The sequence below is a fragment of the Mugil cephalus genome, chromosome 4 (assembly GCF_022458985.1).
Source record: "Mugil cephalus isolate CIBA_MC_2020 chromosome 4, CIBA_Mcephalus_1.1, whole genome shotgun sequence".
Taxonomy (NCBI): Eukaryota; Metazoa; Chordata; class Actinopteri; order Mugiliformes; family Mugilidae; genus Mugil; species Mugil cephalus.
Window position 1 is genome coordinate 1,717,130 of NC_061773.1, and position 22,541 is coordinate 1,739,670.

Here is a 22,541-nt window from a genome sequence, read left to right on the forward strand (position 1 = left end):
CCAGCTCACATATTTATGAATCTCACGTAAATATTACGATAGCACACATTCCAGTAATTCCTTGAGCTTAGAAAGATCGCCTGTACACGCTGATCTTAAAAGGAGCTGTAACATTTGAATGGAAAGAATGACAGTCTCTCGCCACTGTGGACTTTAAAGCCTCTGTTTTGTCGGATTGGTGGATGTCTGCCTTTACATTTGTTCCCTGCATTTTTGTTGTTAGATTCAAATGTTTTCGCAACAGTACAATAGTACAATAGTAACGGTCCCAACTAAATACTGTAGCATATGTGGAGCATCTGCTCTGTAAGTGATACCAGTAAAATAAAATCTGTTGTGTTCACTTCAAGGCCAAGACAGGTCAACAAAGACAGAAATGAAGAAGAATAACGAGACAATACAGAAAACATATTTCAGAGCATTTAATCCAGCAGTGAGACCGCCACACACCACACGCTATCAAATTTTCTTCTGCAGTCAAGTTCTTTGCTTCTCAGTGAACACACACAGGCAGAGTATACAGGACAATGTCACTGTGTGTTACTGTGTTTAGACTGCATGTAGCCTATGTTTAAAGGGTACCTCTCCTCTGCCCCATGGTCCACTTCCTGTAAAACGCTACCACATCCACCACACCCTTCATCAGTTTGTAAACATGCCTTTAAATAAACCCTCTGAAGCACTTAAACTCCCTCAACGTCAAGTTTTTTTGCGCAAGCACAGTTTGTCCTGCCCCGACTCTCTCTGATCCCGCCCAGTCTCGGTGGGGGTCAGCGTGTTTGTGCGCCGGAAAAATGAGACAACCTCAGCATATGGACCCAGCATCTGCTTCTCATTTTCCATCACGCCAACAATGCTCAGATAGATCGGAAACATTCCTCGGCTTAAGTAGCCTTTCAAGGAGAGCAGAGAGTACACGAAAACAGGAGAAGGCAGGGACATTTCTGAAGAAGGTCTCCTGAAATACTCAAATGTTCACGTATTTCTGATGGTTTTGTGGTGCAGATGTTATGTCTCTGCTCTGCTGGATTGAGGAGAGACTGGAAGTAGGCTCTGCTCGGAGATGGAAGGAGTTTCAGGAGGGCAGACAGGAGGGGTGAAGTGGACATTTGTTAAGGAAAGCAGGAGGGGGCAGGATGTTGGATAAACATAGAGAGAAACTGACCTTTTTGCTTTTGTCATCCGTCTTTGTCTTACTTTGTATATTCTCTTTTGGCTGTCTGTGTCAGCAGCAGAGACACTGGCTGTACATAATTCATAGACACAGTCTATCTGAGCACAGAAATGTTCAAAATAGATACAGAGGGAAAGAGCAACAGAGGAGAAAGATGACATGAGGGGAAAAGGTTAGCAACCATTGGTTCCAAATTACTTGAACTGCATACAGAGGGAAACCTGAGTGCCAGACTTTGTGTGACTGTGTGCACACGCTATTGTGTGTTATAGGTTGTAGGTTATAGGTGAAATCAGAATGTCTGAGAGCAGTTTGTGAAATCTCTGACTAAAAGTGACAGTTTTATGGTATGTGTGTGTGTGTGTGTGTGTGTGTGTGTGTGTGTGTGAGAGAGAGAGAGAGCGAGAGAGAGACAAAGAGACAGGGAGACAGAGAGACAGAGAGACAGAGAGAGAGAGTTTGTGTGTGGTGTAACCAACCCCAGGAGTGGATGCAGCACTAGACAGTGTGGTTTGTCCAGGCCCTGGATGACAGCATTTTTGAAGGAGCCATCCAGTCTGGCAACGTTAATCTGCTTCTTATTGGCATCATAACTGGTCCAGAAGAGGTTCCTGGACACCCAGTCCACTGCCAGGCCATGAGTATTTGGAAGATCTGATGAAAGACAACACACACGGAGAGTGATTTACTAACCTTATGGTTTTACAATCAAATTTTCAAATACCAAGCCCTTGCCCTGCAGTTATTGCTGCCATGTCTGCCAGTTTAAAACAACGGATTACTCGATTTTATTGTAATTTCTGAAACTCACGGTCTTTGAGTTTACACTCAGGTAGGCAGAAGCTGCCTGCTGACGAAGACTTTTTAAGTTAACCAGAAACACCAGTGTCTGTTACGTTAGAAACGTACAGTAGTCATAGGCTGCAAAACTATTTGGGAGTCAAATTATTTTAAATTATTTTGTCAAAATGTGCACCTGGTGGTCATTTTAGCGTTAGTTAATTTAAAATTAGAAAAAAATGCTTTGGTTTCTTTTCTTTATGTATACATTCACTGCATGTAGGGACATATTGCAGTCATGTGAGCGGAAGCTGCTCTCTTATTGCTGCTGCAGATTTTCAAAATGAACATACAAATATCCAGGTAAGCCACAGAGCTCAGAATCCCAGTTTGTCTCTCTATCATTATCGCTTCTGTATCACTGCTGCATGCTCTGTCCAATGTCTGGGTCTGTGCTGCAAATGCAATGTTTCTTTGACTAATGTGACCCTGACTTAACCAAGTTTCTTTTGCAACAAGAAGTCCATGTTAACTGCAAATTGTATTAACAAGTAACTTCCCGGAGCAAGAATACTAGTTTGAGCCTTGTATTTGTAGCCTGTGTATCCATACCAGCAGAGACCACTGTCTCAACTCCAGTGCCATTGATGAAAGCCCTCTTGATTGTCTGGGTGCGGACATCTGACCAGTAGATGCGGTGCTCCAGAGCATCGTAGTCCACTACAGTCACGTTGTCAATGTCCGGTACAGTGAAGGAGATGATGTAGTTGTAATAGGGGTTGACGATGTCCACTCCTCGGATCTCTATCTGCCGAGCGTACAGCAAAAACTGACGAGACTCTGCAGGGAGGGGGAAAAACAAGACGTTGACATGTGTCCTTCAGTATTCAACGAGAGCAATCAGGAGTTAAATGTACCTTTAAAGTTGAATGCATGAGTACACACTAATTTCAGAGTTATGGATGAGTGCATCTGCACATTACTCCTGCCTCTTGAACAAAGAGTTAATCCAATTGCATCTTTGACTCTAATGTTTGTGTCTGGCTGGCTAACTCAATAGAGTGGCCGTGACAGCGAGAGAGAATTCAATCAGTGCAGATGCATTACAACTGTATTGGTCTCAACAATCAACCGTCATTTAACTGTGTGCAGCTTAAATGATGGACAGGAAAAAAAGGGAAAGAAATAAAGATGTTGGAGAGTAATGACAGTGTCAGGCTGCGTCGACCAGGCCAGACTAGGTAGTGGACATAGAATCTTGTGGCTGATGCCTGCGTCAGACAGAATGGGGCTCTCCATCCCATTACCCCTGAAGATAATAGAAAGTGCTGCCCTGAATACTAAACTCACACACCGAATAAACAGGGCCACTCTCACTTTCCAGAGACAGACACTTCAATACACTCCAAAGCTGTCACGGTAATAGCACATCAAAGTTAAAGGAAAAAAAAAAAAAAAAATCAAGATTGTTTAATCGCCCCCCTCTTTTCCCCGTCTCTCTCTCTGACACACATACAAGACAAAAATGTAAATAAGACGTTCTGCAAGAACAGGGATTACAGTGTGGTGCTTGACAACAGTTCTTGTCAAGAAAAAAATAAGGAAAATGGTCTGCAAGCTCAGAGAAGAGTAGCTGCATTCCTGTACATGTGCTGAGGCTTACCGTAACAAGTACGTTTGTCAGAGCCCAGCTTCATGAGGTGAGGACAAGCACAAGAGAATGTCTGATTGTAGTTGATGAGGCATAGATGAGAGCAGGGATCCTTGCCATCTTTAGCTGCACATGGGTTAGGAGCTAAGGAGAACGTGAACATTTTTGTAAGATTCAAAAGGGTTCTCATTGTCACAGTGGACAGTCTCAAAGTATGTTTGTGTTTCTTACCCTGCGGCTGCCTGGATGGATGGTACACTTGTAGGTCAAAGGGTTGCGTATTGGTCCTCTGCACCACAGTGACGTTGCTCCCGGTCCACTTGTTCGCCTTTGCCAGCGTGTTGGTCCTCCAGTCCGTCCAGTAAACCTCTCCACCATACATGGTGACGGCGAATGGGTGTGAAAGATACTCGTGACCCCTCAGAACCTCAATTAGTCCAGAGCCGTCGTACTTGGCAGAATAAATGGCATCAGACCTGTGTACAGCACAATCTTCTGTTATTACAATTCTGGGCACAACTGGGAACAAAAGGTGTGTTCATGTCTTTGCACTGTGTATGACCTGGCGTCGATCCAGAGGATGCGCCGCTCTAAATAATCCACAGTGAGTCCGTTTGGCCAGCCTCCGTTACCAGTTTCCTTATGGATTGTCTTCCTGCCTTCTCCGCTCATGGATGCGGCCTCGATTCTTGGCAAACTGGCATCCCAGTCTGTCCAGAACAGGATCCTGCAGAACCATGCCACAACAGAAAAAGTACAATAGGTTTGCAGTCAGCCTTAACATGATTGTAGCAACACATTTAACCTTTGAATAACACCAGCAGCAGGTAGAGTAAGCAGTAGCAGTTACCCATCCCGGGGGTCAAGAGCAATAGCTCGAGGGTGCTCCACCTCCCCTGCCAGCAGCGTGGTCCTCATTGTGCCATCCAGCTTGGCCACCTCTATCTGATCTAGGTTGCTTTCCACCCAGTAAATGTTTCCTGCTATCCAGTCAACTGCCAGACCCTCGGGTGTAGCCAGCCCATACTGGATCACCACATCAAAGCTGGTCAAAGCTGCAGGAACACAAGGAAAACACAACATGGATGGATGGTTTTCTATCTATCTATCTATCTATCTATCTATCTATCTATCTATCTATCTATCTATCTATCTATCTATCTATCTGGGGAAGAATAAAAAACGTGTCATCTGCTCTTATTGTTTTTCATCTTACTACTCAGTAAAACAAACATTCCCCCCAGCTGCTTAACTTTCTTAATTAATTCACACAGTACTTCAATATGTACAGTACAGTTTAAGGCTTGCTAGGCTGGGATTTGCTGACAACGACATTTCACATTTGTACTCTAACCTGAAGCATGGATCTGCTTTCCTTTTAGCCTTTAAAAAATATATAAATCAGGCTGCTTGGATTGCAAGCTAACATAGCATCAGAAAGCTTACTTCCTTTAATCAAATGCCTGTATGTTATGCCGGGAAGAAAACACATGTCAGTACGTTAAATAAAAACATAAATGTATACAGTAGAGGCTCAGCAAGGAGGCATCATTCTATTGACGGAATAGGTTTTAAAATATAAAATAAGCAGCGGTGTGCATGGTTAAATAGCATATTTACCATCGAATTTCTAACCCTTTTATTTTCAGCTAGGTCCTTAATCAGAGGGACAAGTCTAATTACTGGAGGTGAGTCATTATTCTGTCTGAGACAATGAAAACAGACACTTTTCTGTGGAAGTCTGTGGGCCGAACCACGTAAAGATGGCATACAACAAATGGTGCAGACTCAAACACATGGTTTTCTCATTATTATCACTGCAGGGATGACGGAGCTTGGTTTGCCAAGCCGGCAGGTCATGATTGACAGTTCTGGCATTTATGATGCTGATTTCCAGATTTTCTGTTAACAAGAAGCCATAGCACCAACAACGTAGTTATATGTACACCAATGGAGAACACAGAATCAGGTTTAAGGAGAGTCTTTGCTAGAGAACAAATAGAACCCCACAGAATTCAGATTTTTGAATGTATAAAGGTTATTTTAATCCAATGAACAACAGCATAAAGACATGTTGTCAACAGAAATCCACCCTCATATGTACTGTTCACTGTTGAAAAATGTAAATGTAGTTGGAACCCAGTGCGAAGAGCCTGTTATATTTTATTGACTGTGTTAACATTGCTCACCTCCATTCTCGGACAGCTTCCCACGATAGATCTTATCCTCCACCACATCAGTCCAATAGAGGGCACTCTGGCTGAGATGGAAGTCCAGGGCGATGGTGTTTCTTAGGCCTGGTACTAACACACTGAACTCTCCCTTATTCAGATCAATGCGGCGGATCTCGTGGCGGTTTGAGAAAATGATAAATGGTTTGAAAGGATCTGTGGAAATCAAAATAGTAAAAAATACTGTCCATCTCCAGAGGAAGAGTTAACCAGAGGACGAAGGGTTAAAAAAAGATTGCAATGGTTCACTGTTGATTGTTACTCAGAACACTGCAAAGCAGCTCTGCTGCGCAGAGAGGAAAACATAGCAGCCATGTTCCACTGCAAATGCATGACTTCTACAATAAAAGAAGGGCTATGTGGAAACTGGCTCTAATCCTGGATAATTAAAACACAGTGTAAATAAGACGGGAGTTATCTGTACCCAACAGGCAGCCAGACACTCAGCAGGATGAATGACAGGATGCTGGTGGCTAGTCTCTAAGACCTGACACTGAAGAGCAACATCATAAATTAATGTTTCCTCAGTGGCTTCTAGCTGCACGGAGATAACTATGCCTTTTATGTCAATGATAAAATCCAAAGCTGAACATAACGGAGCAGTGTGTATTTTTAGTATTAGCAAGTGACTTTAATAAAATAACATTTCTACTTTTGAGTTTATTCTTTAATATCTCAGATCCTTTCTTTCCATGAAATAATAATAACAGCTGCCAAGGTCTGCTTATGTTTTCTTAATGAACCTTTCCCCCCTGATCATATACTTACATTAAAAGCATATAAATGTTTCCTTGTGTCTGTCTCCAGGGCTCTGTCTATTGTCCAAAAGGCAGAGCATAATACGTCTTCTCTAACCACATGGCTTCCTGCTTGGTCTGCCCCTCCTTTACCTCATTTCAAAACCACACCACATGTCTTGAACCCTGACAGAGGTCAGCCCTTGTCAGTCTCTTCACTAGCTTCCTCCCTTTCTGTACAGCAATCAAGCACATTTGTTTTTAAATCCTCTTGTGCTCTGCTTCCTTGTCTCTTACCTGTGCTCTTGCAGTTCTCCAAGTCAGGCTCCAGTTCCCAGCCCTCGTAGCACGAGCATTTCACGCTGAACTTGTCCTGCTCGCAGCGCTGACTGCACTTCAGGTGTTTGGCGCAGAAGCTCTGGATCTGACAAGTCTTGTTGTCAGAGCCCAGCTCCATACCCAGTGGACAGGAACAGATCACTCCCTCGCCAGGGGCCACTGTGCAGTTATGGCTACAGTCACCGTTGTCGAGTGAACACAGGTCTGCAAAACGAGGAAAATGAAAGGACCAACATACAACTTTTAATAAACCACTAAAGATTTTGGGTGCAATTTAAGTTTCTGTTTGGTATTTTCATTACCAAGACACAGCCTGGGTGCTGTTGTTTCTTACCACAGAGCTTCTCATCAGAGCCATCTGGGCAGTCATCGGTGCCATCGCAAAGTTTCTCTGAGGGCAGGCAGATGGTGGAGTCGTTGGCACACACATGGTGAGAGAGCTTACACACCAGTGCCTCACAGTTGTCCTCATCTGAATTGTCCTCACAGTCACTGTCGCCATCGCAAACCCAGGCTTTGCTTATGCAGCGTGCTGCAGGACAGAAGGCCGGGTCACTTTAACAAAATCAACACTTAAACCTACTCTTTATACTTCACATATCTTTTAGTTGGAAGTCTCCTCACCAGAGTCCCTGCAACCAAACTTGACAGCTGGATCACACATGTGCGTGACACCCTCGCAGTTCTTCTCGTCGCTCATGTCCATGCAGTCAGTGTCCCCATCACAGCGCCAACGCAAGGGGATGCACAGGCCGTCCATCCGACACTGAAACTCATCTGTATGACAGCCTCCCGGCGGACGGGTTGCTGTGAAAAAATTTTTTTAAAAACTCGCGTAAAGCAAATCAGGACACGGAGCCTTGAACACATGTGCGACATCAGAAGACTGAAAACAAAACTAATGAGCTGACTGTAGGAAATCTGGATGGCAACGAGTCTTAGCAACAAGAAGGGCAGCTTAATCAGAGTATGCATTCAGAAGGTCATTGTTCCACTCATAAACACCAGCTGAATGTGAATCATTTTGGTCGCTGTGGCTCTTAACATGAGATAAATTACTTATACATAATTATATCTACATGATGTGTTGATATTTCAAAAAGAGCAGTTAATACATCAAACTACCAGTGAGAGTTATTAGGCGTCGGTGGCTGTACCCATTAGAGTGGTGCCAGTGTGACTAATAGGGACAAAGGACCTATTATATCCACTGAATAAAATGATTTTTACGCGGCGTGCACTTTAGGGAATCAGTGACAGCAGAAAATAGTGTGGAGAGGCAACCACCCACCCATGATAATAAAAACCACCTGTCACAGTTGTGTTCCATAGACACTGTAAAAAACAAGTACACCTGGCAATTTGTTTGTGAATAGTGATATTTAATGTTTAGTCTTTAACTTTCTTCTTGGCGTCATATTCCCTTGAAGACAGAAGTATCACGTGCATCATGCACACGTCGTTTGGCATTTTGGACACAGATTGGTATCAGGGGAACGTATGTAATCAGTGGGTGTTTGTCTCTATATATAACTTTATAACTGCAGGCAGTCTCATCAGCTGATATTTTTGCACAGCATTAACATTTCAGCACTTTCAGGTCATTGCCTTATTCTTCAAATTCATATGAAGGTGTGCTGTGATCTCACTATGTATAGTAACTATTATTACTCAGGTCAGTGCACCATAAAACCACACCAGGTACTGCGTTTCATTTTAAACTTAGATGACTTCAATTTTCTTAATTAGAGGGTATGATGTCCTCATGTGCTGCATGAATAAGAACAGGAGGTCACACAAGGCCAAACCAGCCACTCTTTAAAAGTAGTCAACTGAAAACATAAAGTCTCAGAAGTACAAAGACATTTAGTTTAACTGCCATATTGATGTGAGAAAATCAAAGTCAAAGGAAACTTTATTTTTATAATGAGTTTGCATGTCAGGAGAAGATTTCTTATTGACCTCTTATAGGGTGAGGAACCATATTTGTTAGGTTCGGCACACAATTTAAATTGCGTGCCTCTCAGTGAAGCATGTGGTTTTCACCAGTCAGTCACTGAAGATCAAGGAAACATTCTCAGGTCAAATGTGGTGTGTAAAGTCCATGTCTGCATGAACGCTGAGCATAACTGATTCAGTAGGTGCTACAAATAAGTGGCCTAATGTTGTCTACAGCCCTATTCACACAGGAATAGTTTCACCTGAGGATGTCATATAATTCAGAAACAACCCCCCACGCGTTCTGTTTCACTCAAATGCATGAAAGAGGACACTTTTCACACTTTTTGACAGCTTTAGGTACTCTAAAAATTATATATTATATAATAAAAAATATATTATTCAAAATAAAATATGATGTGATGACACTGTTGAGCTGCCAGTATTTAAATCAGCTCCACCTTCACAGATGAACACATTAATGCTTGATTTAATGATTTGATCTGTTTAAATGGGTGAATGGGTCACTTACATCTCAACTTTGCACCTTAACATCTGTACAAACATTTACAGCACGTCTTTTGTAATTCTTAAATGAATTACAAAAGAGGCAGATATAAAAACACAAATCAAACAAAAGTCTTTAAAAAGTAAAAACACATCCCCAAATCACAGAGATATGGATTCACTATGGATTAGTATTATCCAGAGCCCCTGTGTGAAATAGGGTCGGTAATTTGTTTTGTAATTTCTACTTCACAAATTACAGACATGTTGGATTTGCACATGAAGAAAACACAGACTATTATTATAAATCACTGGAGGCCCCCAGGTAAAACTAGTCCTGTGCAAACAGGGTTTGAATCAGCACATATGTTCTAATGGTCTAAATACATGTTCACATTTGTTTACCACTTAAGGGCAAGGAACCATATAGTGTAGCTTCATTGATCTTGTTTTTCTGCACGAAAATGTCACAAAAGTAAAAATGTCTTCTTATTCCCTGCAATAACACTTGATTTTGCAAGGCAACTAAGGTAAAATGGATTTGTTAATAACCTTAATTTCTATTTCTTATTTCAATAATTTGCTGTATGAACCACTTTTAGTGGTCTTGTTGCCTGTTGCGATCACTTAAGTAATTTCCCCCTGGGATCAATAAAGTAATTGTGATTCTGATAATAAGTTCAGGAAATCATCAGCAGACGGGGACACTGACCCTGATTGGTGCAGTTTGCGTGGGTCTCATCGCTGTAGTCCCCGCAGTCATTGTCTCCGTCACAGGTCCAGTAGTCAGGGATGCAGCGGCCGCTGTTACACTTGAACTGAGCACTGGAGCAGGAGTGACTACAACCTGCCTCATCACTGTTGTCCCCACAGTCATTATCTGAAAAACAAACGGAGTCAAGCAATACTCATTCTGTGGCGTTACGAGGCGCCCACTGCCTCCAAGAGTGTAGAAACATACTGTATGTGTGTGCAGATATGGAGTGAGGAAACAGATTTTATTTTTATAGTGAAAACAAATGAAACAGACAATGAGAGGTGAGAGTTTTGATATGGCAGAAACTGCATAGATCAGACCATGCACCACGGGGGAATGTACCCAGAGCTGATACATTGAGCTTAGCAGCAGAGCATTTTTTATATTCGTATTTATTCAAGAAGACAACCTAATGTAAGTCTCACATATATTTTCACAGTAGTTAATTAAATAGTCATCAGAATAGAATATTTGTCTATTTCGTAGTTAAAGTATTTATTTACAATTCACCTTGCAAGCTTATTAAGTCTATTAAATTATTATTTTTTAATGAATACAATAAAATCGTATTCATTTGTTAACACAACAATAAATTACTACTAAGTCTCCAGCTTCAAATTCATGTGCAGCACACTAAATGAATGGCCTCAGCTCACGGGCCATGTTCAATTAGCAGAAAAAAAGCAGCCCTGACTGTCTCTGAGCCTGCCTGGCCGGTCCTAATGTTAGGCTAGCATCATGGCTGTTGTGGTGCATGTTGATCTATGCACTAACCGGTCAGGTTTGGACAATTCAACTCATCAGAGCCGTCCCCACAATCCTTTTCTGAAAGACAGAACCAACGGAAGACAGCAGAGTGGGCGAACGGCACGGACACAGAACAACAAACACCAAATGCAGACAAGCACAAATGAACGAGGTGACAAAAAAGGAAGGATGAAAGCTGATGTAAGGCAGGGGGCTAAACGTGCACGGGGGGGCTACAGTTGTTGATGTATGCCGATACAGCAGAGGAGGAGATGGGGAGAGGATAAAGAACAGACACTAACCATTATCACAGCGCCAGTTAATGTTGATGCAGCGCCCATTGTTGCAGGTAAACTGAGTGAGGGGGAAACAAGTCGGGTATGCTGTGGATGGGGAAAGATTTTTATCTGGTTAGAAATGTCTGCAAATGTCCAAACAACCTGTATCAGCTCATAGTAAAATGACTCACCGCAGGAAGCAGGTTCATCCGAGCGATCGCCACAGTCATCATCCAGGTCACATGTCCAGGAAATTGGGATGCAACGCCCGCTAGCGCACGAGTACTGATTGGGAGGACAGGTCCGGGCTAAAAAACAGCATGGCAGAGCTCACACCACATGATGAAAAACAAAAGCTGTCAGATTTCTGTGTATGCTCTGCGTGTACCTGAACAGGTGGTGTTGGATTCGTCCTCGTCGTTCCCACAGTCGTTGTCCCCGTCGCACAGCCAGCGCAGAGGGATGCAGCGGTTGTTCTTGCACTTAAACCTGTCTGTGGGGCAAGTGTGCTGGTCTGGAGAGAGGAAAGGACACAGTGAAGGGCAAGAAGGCAACAGAGGAAAATGAGAAGTTGTGAGTGGAGGACGAGGGAGGGGTGGGCAGATAGGTCAAAGAGTGGAGAGCGATGTGAGGTGCAAATGTGAGTGTGAGAGAGGGCAGATATTCTAGCTGTTCTGGATCCGGGTTTGTTTTGTCTGGAACAGAAACACGTCTGCACTTTCACCACAGACAGACCGACAGAAAGCTTTACCAGATCTACAGACATCGCTGCATTCCTACAGGCACTCAAGCTCACCCTCACAGACTTATAAACACACTCAACTCCAAACCTGCTCTCTCGTTTCATTCTGGCATCAGTGGATCTGTCAAGGCCAGACAGACGGAGGTCATCTGACTCTGTTAGGACAACTAAGTCACATGTAGCGTTTGTGCAAGGTAACTCACGGCACAGCTCAGGAGCCTCGTCGCTGTTATCCAGACAGTCGTTGTCTCCATCGCACTTCCAGCGCTCCTGGATGCAGCGGTTGTTCTTGCAGGCGAACTCTCCAGTCTGGCACTGAGGAGGGGGTATATAAGACGGGTTGGCTGTGGAGGAAAAGAAGTGGAAGAGAGGAATAATGAGGGAGGAAAAACAGAAGCATACAGTTTGGAGTCTTGGCACTAGAGTAGAAAATGAAGGGGTTTTCTGGGAAAAGTGCAAGTAGATTAACATTCAAACACACAATTTTGAAAAGGTCACAGCCCTACATATACTGACGGACATCATAAACTGTCTAAAGATGGAAGATGGAACAGCTCCTCAAAAGTGAAGCCAAAGCAAGTAGTGCTCCCCCTGGTGACTGGCTGCAGTATAGGTCCTAAGCTCCACCCCCTGCATGTTAGTGGATGGGACTTGGGCCAAACTAAAACACAGATTTTAGACAGTTAATATAATGCTGTTGCATATTCAAGTTTCAATTGCTCAGATAAGTTTGGTTTATGTTTTTTGAGGCAACAGAAACAGGGTGTGACGTCATGATGAATCCAGGTCCGATGCCAACCATGAAGCGACCCCGTGTGGCCATAAGAGTTCGTAAAAAATAAAAATGAATAAGTGCAGTGTATAATCCACCATTTCTTTGTAACTGGTGGAGGTAGAGTAGAGCACATTATTAATTAAAAATGCATGTGAATCTGGAGGAATTTTGGGATGGTCATGACCCTCCCAAACTGTACTGCACAGACTCACAGGATGGCACCGCCTGTATCTCGGGAAAATTGCATCAGTTTGGCCAATGCAAGGAAGCGGGGTCAAATTTTCCATATTTATATACACTCTATGCTGGATGCTTGCTCAATAGAAGGTTTCCGCAATAAATACATTAATTAAGATTTTAATCAATGTTTTTTTCACCAACTTGGGAGAAGGAAAAAATAACATGACTTGCATATTGTAAATTTAGAGAAGTCGGTATTCGATGCAACGGACTTCATTGCATAATACAGCTGCTATTGTACTGTAGCTACCTCTTTGTTCAAATATTTTAGGGCAAACAGGTCACACTCAGCACACAGTCATAGTCACGCTGCTTGACTCATCTTGCCCAACACACTGGAAATATGTATGTAATGGAGCACAACCAGAGTCATGAGAAATACCCTTCAGTCCCACACACACGCACAAGGCTTTCAATGCAGTGCCTACCTTTGCAGCTGGTGTTGTCAGCTGGGTCTAATATTTGGTCTTCTGCACATGCACAATGTCTTCCTCCCGGTATGGCCAGACACAGACTGCTGCAGCCACCGTTGTACACCCGGCACGCATTGGAGCCTGCACATCAAAAGACATCGATTATGCTGTAGTCATGACTTTATGAATCAAAATGCGCAGACAGATGTCACGTGTGATGATTTGCTGGCACCTTGCTGCTGCTGAGCGTCGTACATTCGAATTTCAAAGATGGGGGGTCGCTCATTTCGCAGCAGGGTGGCAATGCTGGTGGTGGTGTCCAGCTTGTAAATGCTGCCACTGCGGTACTCGTTCCAGAACAAGAAATTTTTATAGTGGCAGAGACCAAAGGCATGGTTCAGCTCCTGACCCTCGTACACCGTCTGGTGATGTGAGAACACAAGGGTGATGAAGAGGTGGTGGTCAAAGAATTCTCTGTATCCATAGTTACAGCTCCGAAAATCCTTGAAGCTATTCAGAGTGAAGATAAGATATGACGAACTCCTGTTTTCTAAACTGGTCAACATCTAAGTTAAACTACTCTTTGTTTAAATGTGCCAGTCAGAAACACTGGGATTCAACTGTTTTTGGCTTAAACAATGCAGTTTTTTATTTTACACCTACTTTTCTTTTAGTGTTTAGTGTGTAAGAGTGTTTATTATGAGCAACTGAGCTACCGTGACCAGTGTCTAAGCAATGGCATTACAACAATTGCAATCATTAAATCAACTGCAATTAAAACATCCTGTGTGAATATTTACATTACATTAATTCAACAGCAATCATAATGTTTCCAGACAATACATTTGAAGTGCTAAAAACAGCCCCATCAGATCATGACACCACAAGGACAGAGCGGTAATAAAAAGGCCACTGAGTTTATTAGACTGTACTGTCGTGGAGCACACACATTTTTCTACTATTTTAAAATACTTTCCTTATTAGTGTTCTCACAGGTCGTCTGAATCACTTCCAACTATATATATATATATATATATATATATATATTTTTTTTTTTTTTTTTGTTACTTTTTTTGTTAGACAGCATTGACATTATTCTGATGATGGACGAGAGGGCTGACCTTCCGTCCGGAGCTGTTAAGGTAGACCATCTCGATGCGGTCATAGTAGGCGTCCACCCAGTAGAGGATGCCCTGTGGGATGTCCAGACTCAGTCCGTTGGGCCACAGCACCGTTTTGCTGGTCAGGAAAACGTTCCTGTTCGAGCCGTCCATCCACGCCCGCTCAATTTTGCCACGCTTGCTCTCCTTAGGGTCCTCCTCCCAGTCTGTCCAGTACATCCACCTGAGGACGCAACATGAGGTGAAATGTCACGGTATTGAATGAAATGTGACAGCATGGCATAAAAAAAAACAGAATATTTGTTTTTTATCTCGCTTCCCTTCAGGAACCAACACTCATCAGAGCTTCCACTGTTTCCAAGCTGATGTATCCATAAGCTCACTTATGTTTCTTTACCAGGTGCATGTCAGTCTTCTAGGTACAGCCTACAACTAGTCGGTATCTACAACATTAGAAACATTTCATCCTCACTGGAAAATGACTGGCATTAACATTAACATTTCATATTTCCTTCTCCATCTGTCTCTTTTCAGTGCTTTTCTTTCTGCAAAGGTCTCCTCCACCACCTCCTCCTCACTCTTCTCTCAGTGTCTGATTGATTATGGGCATTAGTAGAAGCGAGTGCCTTTCCCCTGGGAAGTGTGTGGACACACATCACCCTGTCACTAGCAATCCAAAGAGAGAGAGTGTGTGTGTCTGTGTGTGAGTGTTTGCGAGGATGTGTTTCTCAGGAAAGAGGCCCAGGAGGTCTTATCAATAAGGCATATCCATACACAGCAAGATTAAGAGCTGTTTGAAACAGTGCAACAGAGAGAAGCGGCTGCATGTGAATAAGCGCGTGGAGGAAATCTATCATGTTATGCACAAAATGCCTCCATCTGTTTTAATAAACAGCGCTTGATAAGTGTTATCAAAAAGACATCACAGCTCAGGGGGACAATGGTCAACAGCACAGATTGAACAGTGATAAAAGACCCACTGCTGGGTATTATGAAGAGACCCAGACAAGAAACTGGGAATAATACATAACACAACACAAAACAATCAATAAAAGTGGTGAAATTAGATTAAATACAAAAAATCATCTCTCATCACATACACCGATCAGGCATAACATTATGACCACCTTCTTAATATTGTGTAAGTCTGCCTTGTGCCTCTAAAACAGGGGCTTCTGAGGGTGTCCTGTTGTTAGTGGGGCCCTTTGGGTCCTATGGGTTGAGGGAAGGGGGTGGATCATCCACACATCCATCCTGCTATGACCAGACCAAACACCCCCACCCCATTGCTATGGGGGTCTAGGTGGGTGCTATATCAATTACATTGGTGTAACATCAACATGAATAAATACCAGGTCTAAAGGTTTCCCAGCAGAACACTGAATTGTCATAAGATGATCAATGTTATTTAGTTCTCCTGTCAGTGGTCATAATGTAGTGGCTGATCATGTATGTGCAAACGCATAAAAAAACAAAAGCCTTACACCTGCACCTTCCAGCCTTATGTGTCTCTGCCTGTGCTGTGCTACTCTGGGTTGTGCTCAGTTCTGTTTATCATCATTCTCTGGAACAAAAACACCAAACTCCATCCCTCCTGCACCTCTTTGTCTTCCTTACCCGTGAAGAGGGTCCACCACAATGGCCCGAGGGTGAGTCATTTTCCCTTCAATGAGGGTTTTGCGTGTCTGTGAGGCCTTTTCAAGCCGAGCCACGCTGATAGTTTTCTTGGGTCCATCATCTGTCCAGTACAAGTTGTCAGCCATCCAGTCCACAGCTATACCCTCGACCGTGTGGATTCCTGAAACACACGCAAACGGGTGGTGAGGAGTCTCTATGTGCAGCGTGGTGTAGGTCCAACAAGTCTTTGGTGTTTATCAAGGTTTGATACTGGAATACTGGATTATAGACTCTAAAGATTTTTATTAGCAGCGTATTTTGTCATGTAGACTTGTATATCTTGGATTTCAACAGAAAGAAATAGTTCAAGTTAACAAGGTTTTGAGCTTGTGAAATTATTTTAAAGCCTTGTGTGTTAAACCAGGCCGTTGCTGTACTTTACATGTGTAATTTATAAGGGGGTCTGTTTGTATGACTTCACAATTTATGTGACAAAAACAATGCAGCAATTTTTACATAGTTTTCTACACTGAATCCATAGAAAGTTTTGTTGTAATTTTCTGGTTGCGCATTTTCAACTTGCTTCTACGTGTTTGTTTTTTTGTTTGTTTGTTTACACGTTTGCGGCTTTGAAAGGCTTTAAAATTATAGGACATGCACTATTTGTCCCCTGAACTATTACAGGCCAAATGAGCGGTCGTCTCCCTACCTTCCTTCAGAATGGTATCTCTCTCGGTCCCATCAATCTTCTGCCGTCCAATGATGTAACTGGTGGCGTCGGCGAAGTAAATGAACTCGCTCTCAGCATGAAAGTCCAGAGCTCTGGGGTTCATCAGGTTCTCAATCGGGATCATGTACTCATCCGGCACCTTAGCGTTCATGTCCATGCCCCGGATAACCCCTGGACGACCTTTCCCGTAGACAAGGAAGAGCTCGTGCTCAGGCTCTGTGATAAACAACACAAGAAACACAAGAGACCTGCATTTAAATGTGTTTGAACATAACAGCTGACTTGAAAAGGGAGAAAATTAGATCCTGACTCACGCTGACTCATATGATTTTCTTCTTAATGTGTATTGATTAAGCAGCTAAAGAAATGCAAGACTGACAAAAGCCTAAAATTAAAATGAAGTGTTCCATAATTGAGTGAGGGGGGGAGAAGAAGAGGGGGTTGCCTTAAGGTAAATCCATTGCGACATTGTCAAGGACATTCAGTTCTGCATAAGCCGATCAATACAACACTATTATTGGTATACAGAATAGTTAAACACACTCAGAATAAGCTGAAAAGACAGCTGACAGCTTTATGACCATGGGGACTTTAAAAAGCCACAAGTTAAGGGGTTGTTCAGCTACTTTGTTCCTTTTCAGTCTACAGCCGAGGGGAGAACTGCTTCCCTGATCCAACCTTGACTGGCCTTGGCTTTAGGTCAATATAGCTGAATTATTGTGGAACCAAGTTTAGAAATACTGTTAACGCTGGAGGCACACACTGCACACGCATCAGCTCTGTATGAGCTGAGCCTATGCTACAGGGCTGTGCTGCTTTTGTCAAACTTCAAATCAATAGCAGGGGAGCTCAGGGACTATTCACCAGCACCATCTATCACACTCCAAATGGACCCAAATGAATTATATAACTTAAAATCATATAACTGTGGAGAATACTGTTCAACAATACTGTCAGTGTTGAGATCATTTTTTCAAGTTTGCATTCTATAGCTACCACTTATCAAAAATGAGATGATGGTCAAAATAATAATTGTTCATTGTTACCTAAGAGTTTATTAAGGAACAGTTAATCTGAAAAGGACCTTCCTACAAACACAATGGCAAATGGTCATATTTTGTCACAACAGCAGACAGGAGTGGATCCCCAAAGGCAGAGAAAAATACAAGTCAACTAAGGACAAACAGAAGGTTAAACATTGTTTACGCCGAGAAGGCTGCTGTATTATTCAGATAAAGAAAAAGAACACCATCCTCCACGGCTAGGTGTGGTATTTCACTATTAATCTGTTGCTTTTATGTAACTCTAACCATTTAAATATTATATTATATTGTTAAATAGCTATTTTACCTTTATTAAACTTTGAAATGATCTGAGCTACTCCTCCATCATCTTTTACCCCCTAGCAAACACAGAGTGAATGAGAATGATATTCTGGGGATCCCATTACTAGAGTGAATGTCATCTTGATTCATCACTAAAACCCAGTCAGTGCAATAACACCAGCCCTCCTACTCACTTTTGCAGGACTTGCCATCGCTGCCCAAGCTAAATCCAGAGCGACAGCGGCAGGTCCGGGTCTTGTGACCGTTCCCCAGAAGACAGATGTCAGAGCAACCTCCAGCCTTCCCAAACTGGTCCACTTCACACGCATGGCTGCGCACTGTGAGGGAAGGAGTAAGGAGGGAAAATCAAATCTCATAAAGAATCCAATAATAAACCTGTTATTGAATGTGTATGTCTTCATACCTGGAGGCTGGCGTCGCTGGTGGTAGACATGTAGTGCTCCCCCCTTGTCCACCCTGGTCACTACTTGGTAGTCTGTACTGTTGAAGCGGTTCACCCTGATCACGCTGGTCTTAGGCTGCATGTTAGCGTTGTCTGAGTTGGTGGCGTACAGATAGTTTTCAAACACAGTCAGCCCGTACAGATGCTCAATCTGAAACAGAACACACACAATAATATATCCTGATACATGAAACATAATGCAGTGTTATGTGGCATTTTAACAACCAAGAGTGTGCAGCATGTAATAGAATAACTGTTCGCATGGTTAGTCATGGTTTAATCTAACCAGGACCAGTGGTTAAACTGTTAACTCCAACTTTATGAGGTGACCTGATGCACAGTTAAAACAGGCACTTGTTCAGAAAGCAGAATTCTCCATGGCCTTGGTTTTAAGTGGTGAAGTGTCTACCTGCAGTAACTGAGGCGAGCAGGAGAGCTTCAGCAGGCCTCAAAAGACAAAACGTGTGGATAAACGCAAAAACCTTTCTCGGCTGAGCGGACACAGACTGCTGACTCTCTGTCAGCACCAGCATAAAACCTGGTATGGCATCATGGTCAAACAGAGCAACCACTGTGGAGCTCAGAAAAAGATACATAAGATCACTATCACTCCTTGATGGCAGCAGTCATCCCCAGCAGGATGCAGCCTGACACACACACAAAAATGGTTTGGAAACAACTAAAAAAAATATGAAGAACAGCACAAGGTGTTGACCTGGCCTCCAAATTCACTAGATCCCAAACTGATCAAGTATCTGTGGAAAGGTCCATAGAGGACCCTCCCTTCCAGGACAGCCTCAGAAGATCCATGTCCATTCTCTGATGAGTCATAACTGTTTTGGAGGCACAAGGGGGACATTCAAGATATTAAGAAGACGGTCATAATGTTATGCCTGACAAGTGTGCATACTGAACACTCTTTACTAGTCAAATAAGCATCATCAACAACTACTTCCTTTTAACATTAATGCTAAGACAGGACTCTACTAATGGCCTATCAGAGTTGCAAACAGCACACAAAATAAGGTGGTGTTTTGTGTGTGCATGTCCTCAGGCTCAGTGAGTAAATGAAAGTCATTACTTTCTCACAGATCACAGTAAAAGCCATGGTAACAGGTTTAAGAGGCACCGTATGCTTTGCCAGTGCCGCAATATCAACAGCCTCAATATTGAAGACTATTAATCAACTTATTCAATGAAAAGGCAAATGTCCACCATCTTCTCTCTTCTCATAACTCACTGACCAAGGATGCATTACAAGATCACACAGGGGTACAATAACATGTATTATAGAAATATAGGGAACTCTGAAAAATGCTGGAATTTTAAGAACATTGTGAATTGACACTAGACAGATTATCTGGAAGAAGATGATGTGCAGCTTCTCTCACCAACAGGCCTTGGATGATGGTGTGCCGGTTCTTTCCTTCATAGTCCACCACCTCAATGTAGTCGAGATAGGCGTCAGCCCAGTACACCAGCCTGCTGACCAGGTCCAGCGTGATGCCATGGGGGAACACTATCTTACTGTCCACTAGTTTGGTACGGTTCTGGCCATCCATGTCACAGCGCTCCACCTTAGGGATTTGACCGTAGTCTGTGAAGAACACTTTCCTATGGAAAAAAAATTATCAGACCTGAGTGAGGATGGTGGATTGACAGATCAACTGAATTGGCCTGTTTGTTTTGATTTTCACATCATGCTTCGGTAGACAAAAAGAGAAATGTAAGAAACTTGGCAGGCAAGATTAATTGGTGAATGTTTTCAGAGTATATTTGGGTTTTGTTCAGTTGGCTGTACAGAGCAAGATGTCTTCGATGCTCTGCTTGGTTTCAGTAACTTCAATAACACTTTGAATGTACAATGAGAGGATCTTTCTGACTATTTAAAGACTACCATTATTTTGAATGAACATTCTCACCATTTAGAAAAACTGTTATTTAAAGGTCCAGTGTGCAGGATGTGTTACTGGCACCTACTGGTGGGGTTGCAGACTGCAACTAATTATATACCACTCATATAAGTTTGAGTGGAACGTGTTCAGAGTAAACACAGTCGTCATTTAGATCACTGTTTGGCTTGTCTGTTCTGCTGAAACATGGCAGTGGCCCATCGAATAGAACCTGCTCCATATGTCGATATGAAATCTGAACAAAACACTGCCTTTGAATGGAACTCTTGAACTTGTGGTTGCCACCAATCATCTGGGAGCACTGACCATGTGTCGGGAGAAACTACCAAGGCTAACGGTTAGAAAACTCACGACTGGATGATACTGAGGAGATGAGGTCATTGGGCAAATCTAAATTTTACTCATATATATTGCAAAAGTACAAAGAAAACCTCTTTACTCATTTCTGAAAACAACAGCAGAAATGTCACAAATTTGTGAACTCAGATCTTATCTAAAATTTGGGGGCTGTGCATGTGGACTCTCCTTGTGAACACAGTTGGCACAGCCTTCACCTGGCAGCAAGAAATAAAATGATTTGTGATTACAGATGATTATACATTAATAAAGACAAAAATAAGAACATTCTGTTTCAATTTTACTTAATGGTTCAAACAGATCCAACACACTGGTCCTTTAAGATTTTTACTACTGCCAAAACCAAAATTGTGACATATTTATAACTTGCATCATAATCAGTAACCACTAGCTAATGAAGAAATATTTTATATTAATATTATGTGGATTTTGGTTTGTGGTCACTCATTTAACAGAGGAACTAGAAATCCTTTTAGCTGTTTCATGGTTGTTATTGTTGTTTTTCTCTCCTCTAATGATACAGAACGCCACAACAAAAACACAGCTTTAGTTAACCTACCTGACATTAATGCAGCAGAGGAACACACACACATGAAGCAATGGCTTTATGTACCAGGCGCACAAACTACTCAGACTCTCACACATATGGACACAGCCATGAACCACGGATACACACTTTCAGGAATTCTGTTGGAAAGTTTGGCCATAAACAAAAGAGCTGAAACAAAAACATGCCTTTACACTCCAAACCCATACAGTCAGTGTACCACAGGGCACACAGCACATCTGTGCTCAATTACTCCAACGTCCAAATCTCCATTTAGCCTTTTCCACATGATGTCTTAAAGTTGATTAACAGCGACAGAAGTCCAGTTGCCGTCATGGAACTGAGTTGACTCAAAGTACTTCCCTGAGAGAGTGCAGTAGGAAGAACTAAAATATGCGTGTGTTGACAGAGGACGAGAGATCAAACATACCCCATGGTGGGGTCCAGAGCAATGCCTTTAGGGTTGTATAGCTCCTGGTCCAGGAGGGTGACACATGTCTGCCCATCCTTGTCACACACGAAGATCCTGTCATCCACGTCATCCACAAAGTAGAAGTTTCCTGTGAGCCAGTCAATGGCCATCTGCTCCACATCTGGACAGAGAAGTGGGAAGGGGAGAGGATAAGACAGAGATCAGAGAAGAAAAACTGTGTTTTCGTTACATGTACCTGAACCATTTGCTGTTGTTGGACATGCTTGTTGTAGATGAAGAAAAGGTTTGACTCATAGCTGATGTGATGAAGACAATTTGTAATATTGTGTAATATCTTTCTCACGCTCACTTTCACACACGGTGCAGATTTAGAAGTTTGGACCTAGGGCAATTTCTTAGACTGACAAATGAGATGAGAGCTGACATCAATTAGCAATTGTCAAAGTAATGTGCATGCTATTCAAAGTCACTCAGACAGACAAAATATGAGACAGGCTGTTTGTTGCTTTGAGGTAGATGTTGCCTCAGTGCTAGTTAAGCGATGACGGGAATGCGGTTTCCACTGGGTTTATTTTACTGAACCTCTGCTCGCATGGAAGACCAGCGCCCCACCCACAGACGAAAATCAAACACCTATTCATGTGAACCACACACAAGCTTTATGGAACATTTAAAACCGACTGAAGTTCAACGTAAAATCAACATAAAACTCTTAATGCGTCTTCT

General features: G+C 42.6%; 1 protein-coding gene across 6 annotated transcripts in view; it reads right to left on the reverse strand.

The window, feature by feature from the left end:
• The window catches only part of LOC125006744 (low-density lipoprotein receptor-related protein 1-like), a 96,578-nt gene that overhangs the window by 28,698 nt on the left and 45,339 nt on the right, over window positions 1–22,541 (reverse strand). For 3 of the 6 annotated variants that reach the window (XM_047583074.1, XM_047583072.1, XM_047583073.1), the window contains 25 exons: window positions 21,813–21,975; window positions 19,957–20,179; window positions 18,527–18,716; window positions 18,297–18,440; window positions 16,757–16,993; window positions 16,048–16,228; window positions 14,431–14,653; window positions 13,542–13,731; window positions 13,325–13,450; window positions 12,085–12,225; window positions 11,528–11,653; window positions 11,331–11,447; window positions 11,164–11,244; window positions 10,889–10,939; window positions 10,070–10,237; window positions 7,537–7,719; window positions 7,247–7,444; window positions 6,871–7,116; window positions 5,795–5,992; window positions 4,456–4,660; window positions 4,168–4,332; window positions 3,837–4,081; window positions 3,618–3,749; window positions 2,567–2,794; window positions 1,654–1,828 (listed from right to left, as the gene is read on the reverse strand). In XM_047583074.1, coding sequence (XP_047439030.1) covers window positions 1,654–1,828; window positions 2,567–2,794; window positions 3,618–3,749; window positions 3,837–4,081; window positions 4,168–4,332; window positions 4,456–4,660; window positions 5,795–5,992; window positions 6,871–7,116; window positions 7,247–7,444; window positions 7,537–7,719; window positions 10,070–10,237; window positions 10,889–10,939; window positions 11,164–11,244; window positions 11,331–11,447; window positions 11,528–11,653; window positions 12,085–12,225; window positions 13,325–13,450; window positions 13,542–13,731; window positions 14,431–14,653; window positions 16,048–16,228; window positions 16,757–16,993; window positions 18,297–18,440; window positions 18,527–18,716; window positions 19,957–20,179; window positions 21,813–21,975 — 4,336 coding nt within the window. The remainder of the gene's footprint in view (window positions 1–1,653; window positions 1,829–2,566; window positions 2,795–3,617; window positions 3,750–3,836; window positions 4,082–4,167; window positions 4,333–4,455; window positions 4,661–5,794; window positions 5,993–6,870; window positions 7,117–7,246; window positions 7,445–7,536; window positions 7,720–10,069; window positions 10,238–10,888; window positions 10,940–11,163; window positions 11,245–11,330; window positions 11,448–11,527; window positions 11,654–12,084; window positions 12,226–13,324; window positions 13,451–13,541; window positions 13,732–14,430; window positions 14,654–16,047; window positions 16,229–16,756; window positions 16,994–18,296; window positions 18,441–18,526; window positions 18,717–19,956; window positions 20,180–21,812; window positions 21,976–22,541) is intronic. The other 3 variants (XM_047583076.1, XM_047583077.1, XM_047583075.1) reach the window with 1 other exon arrangement.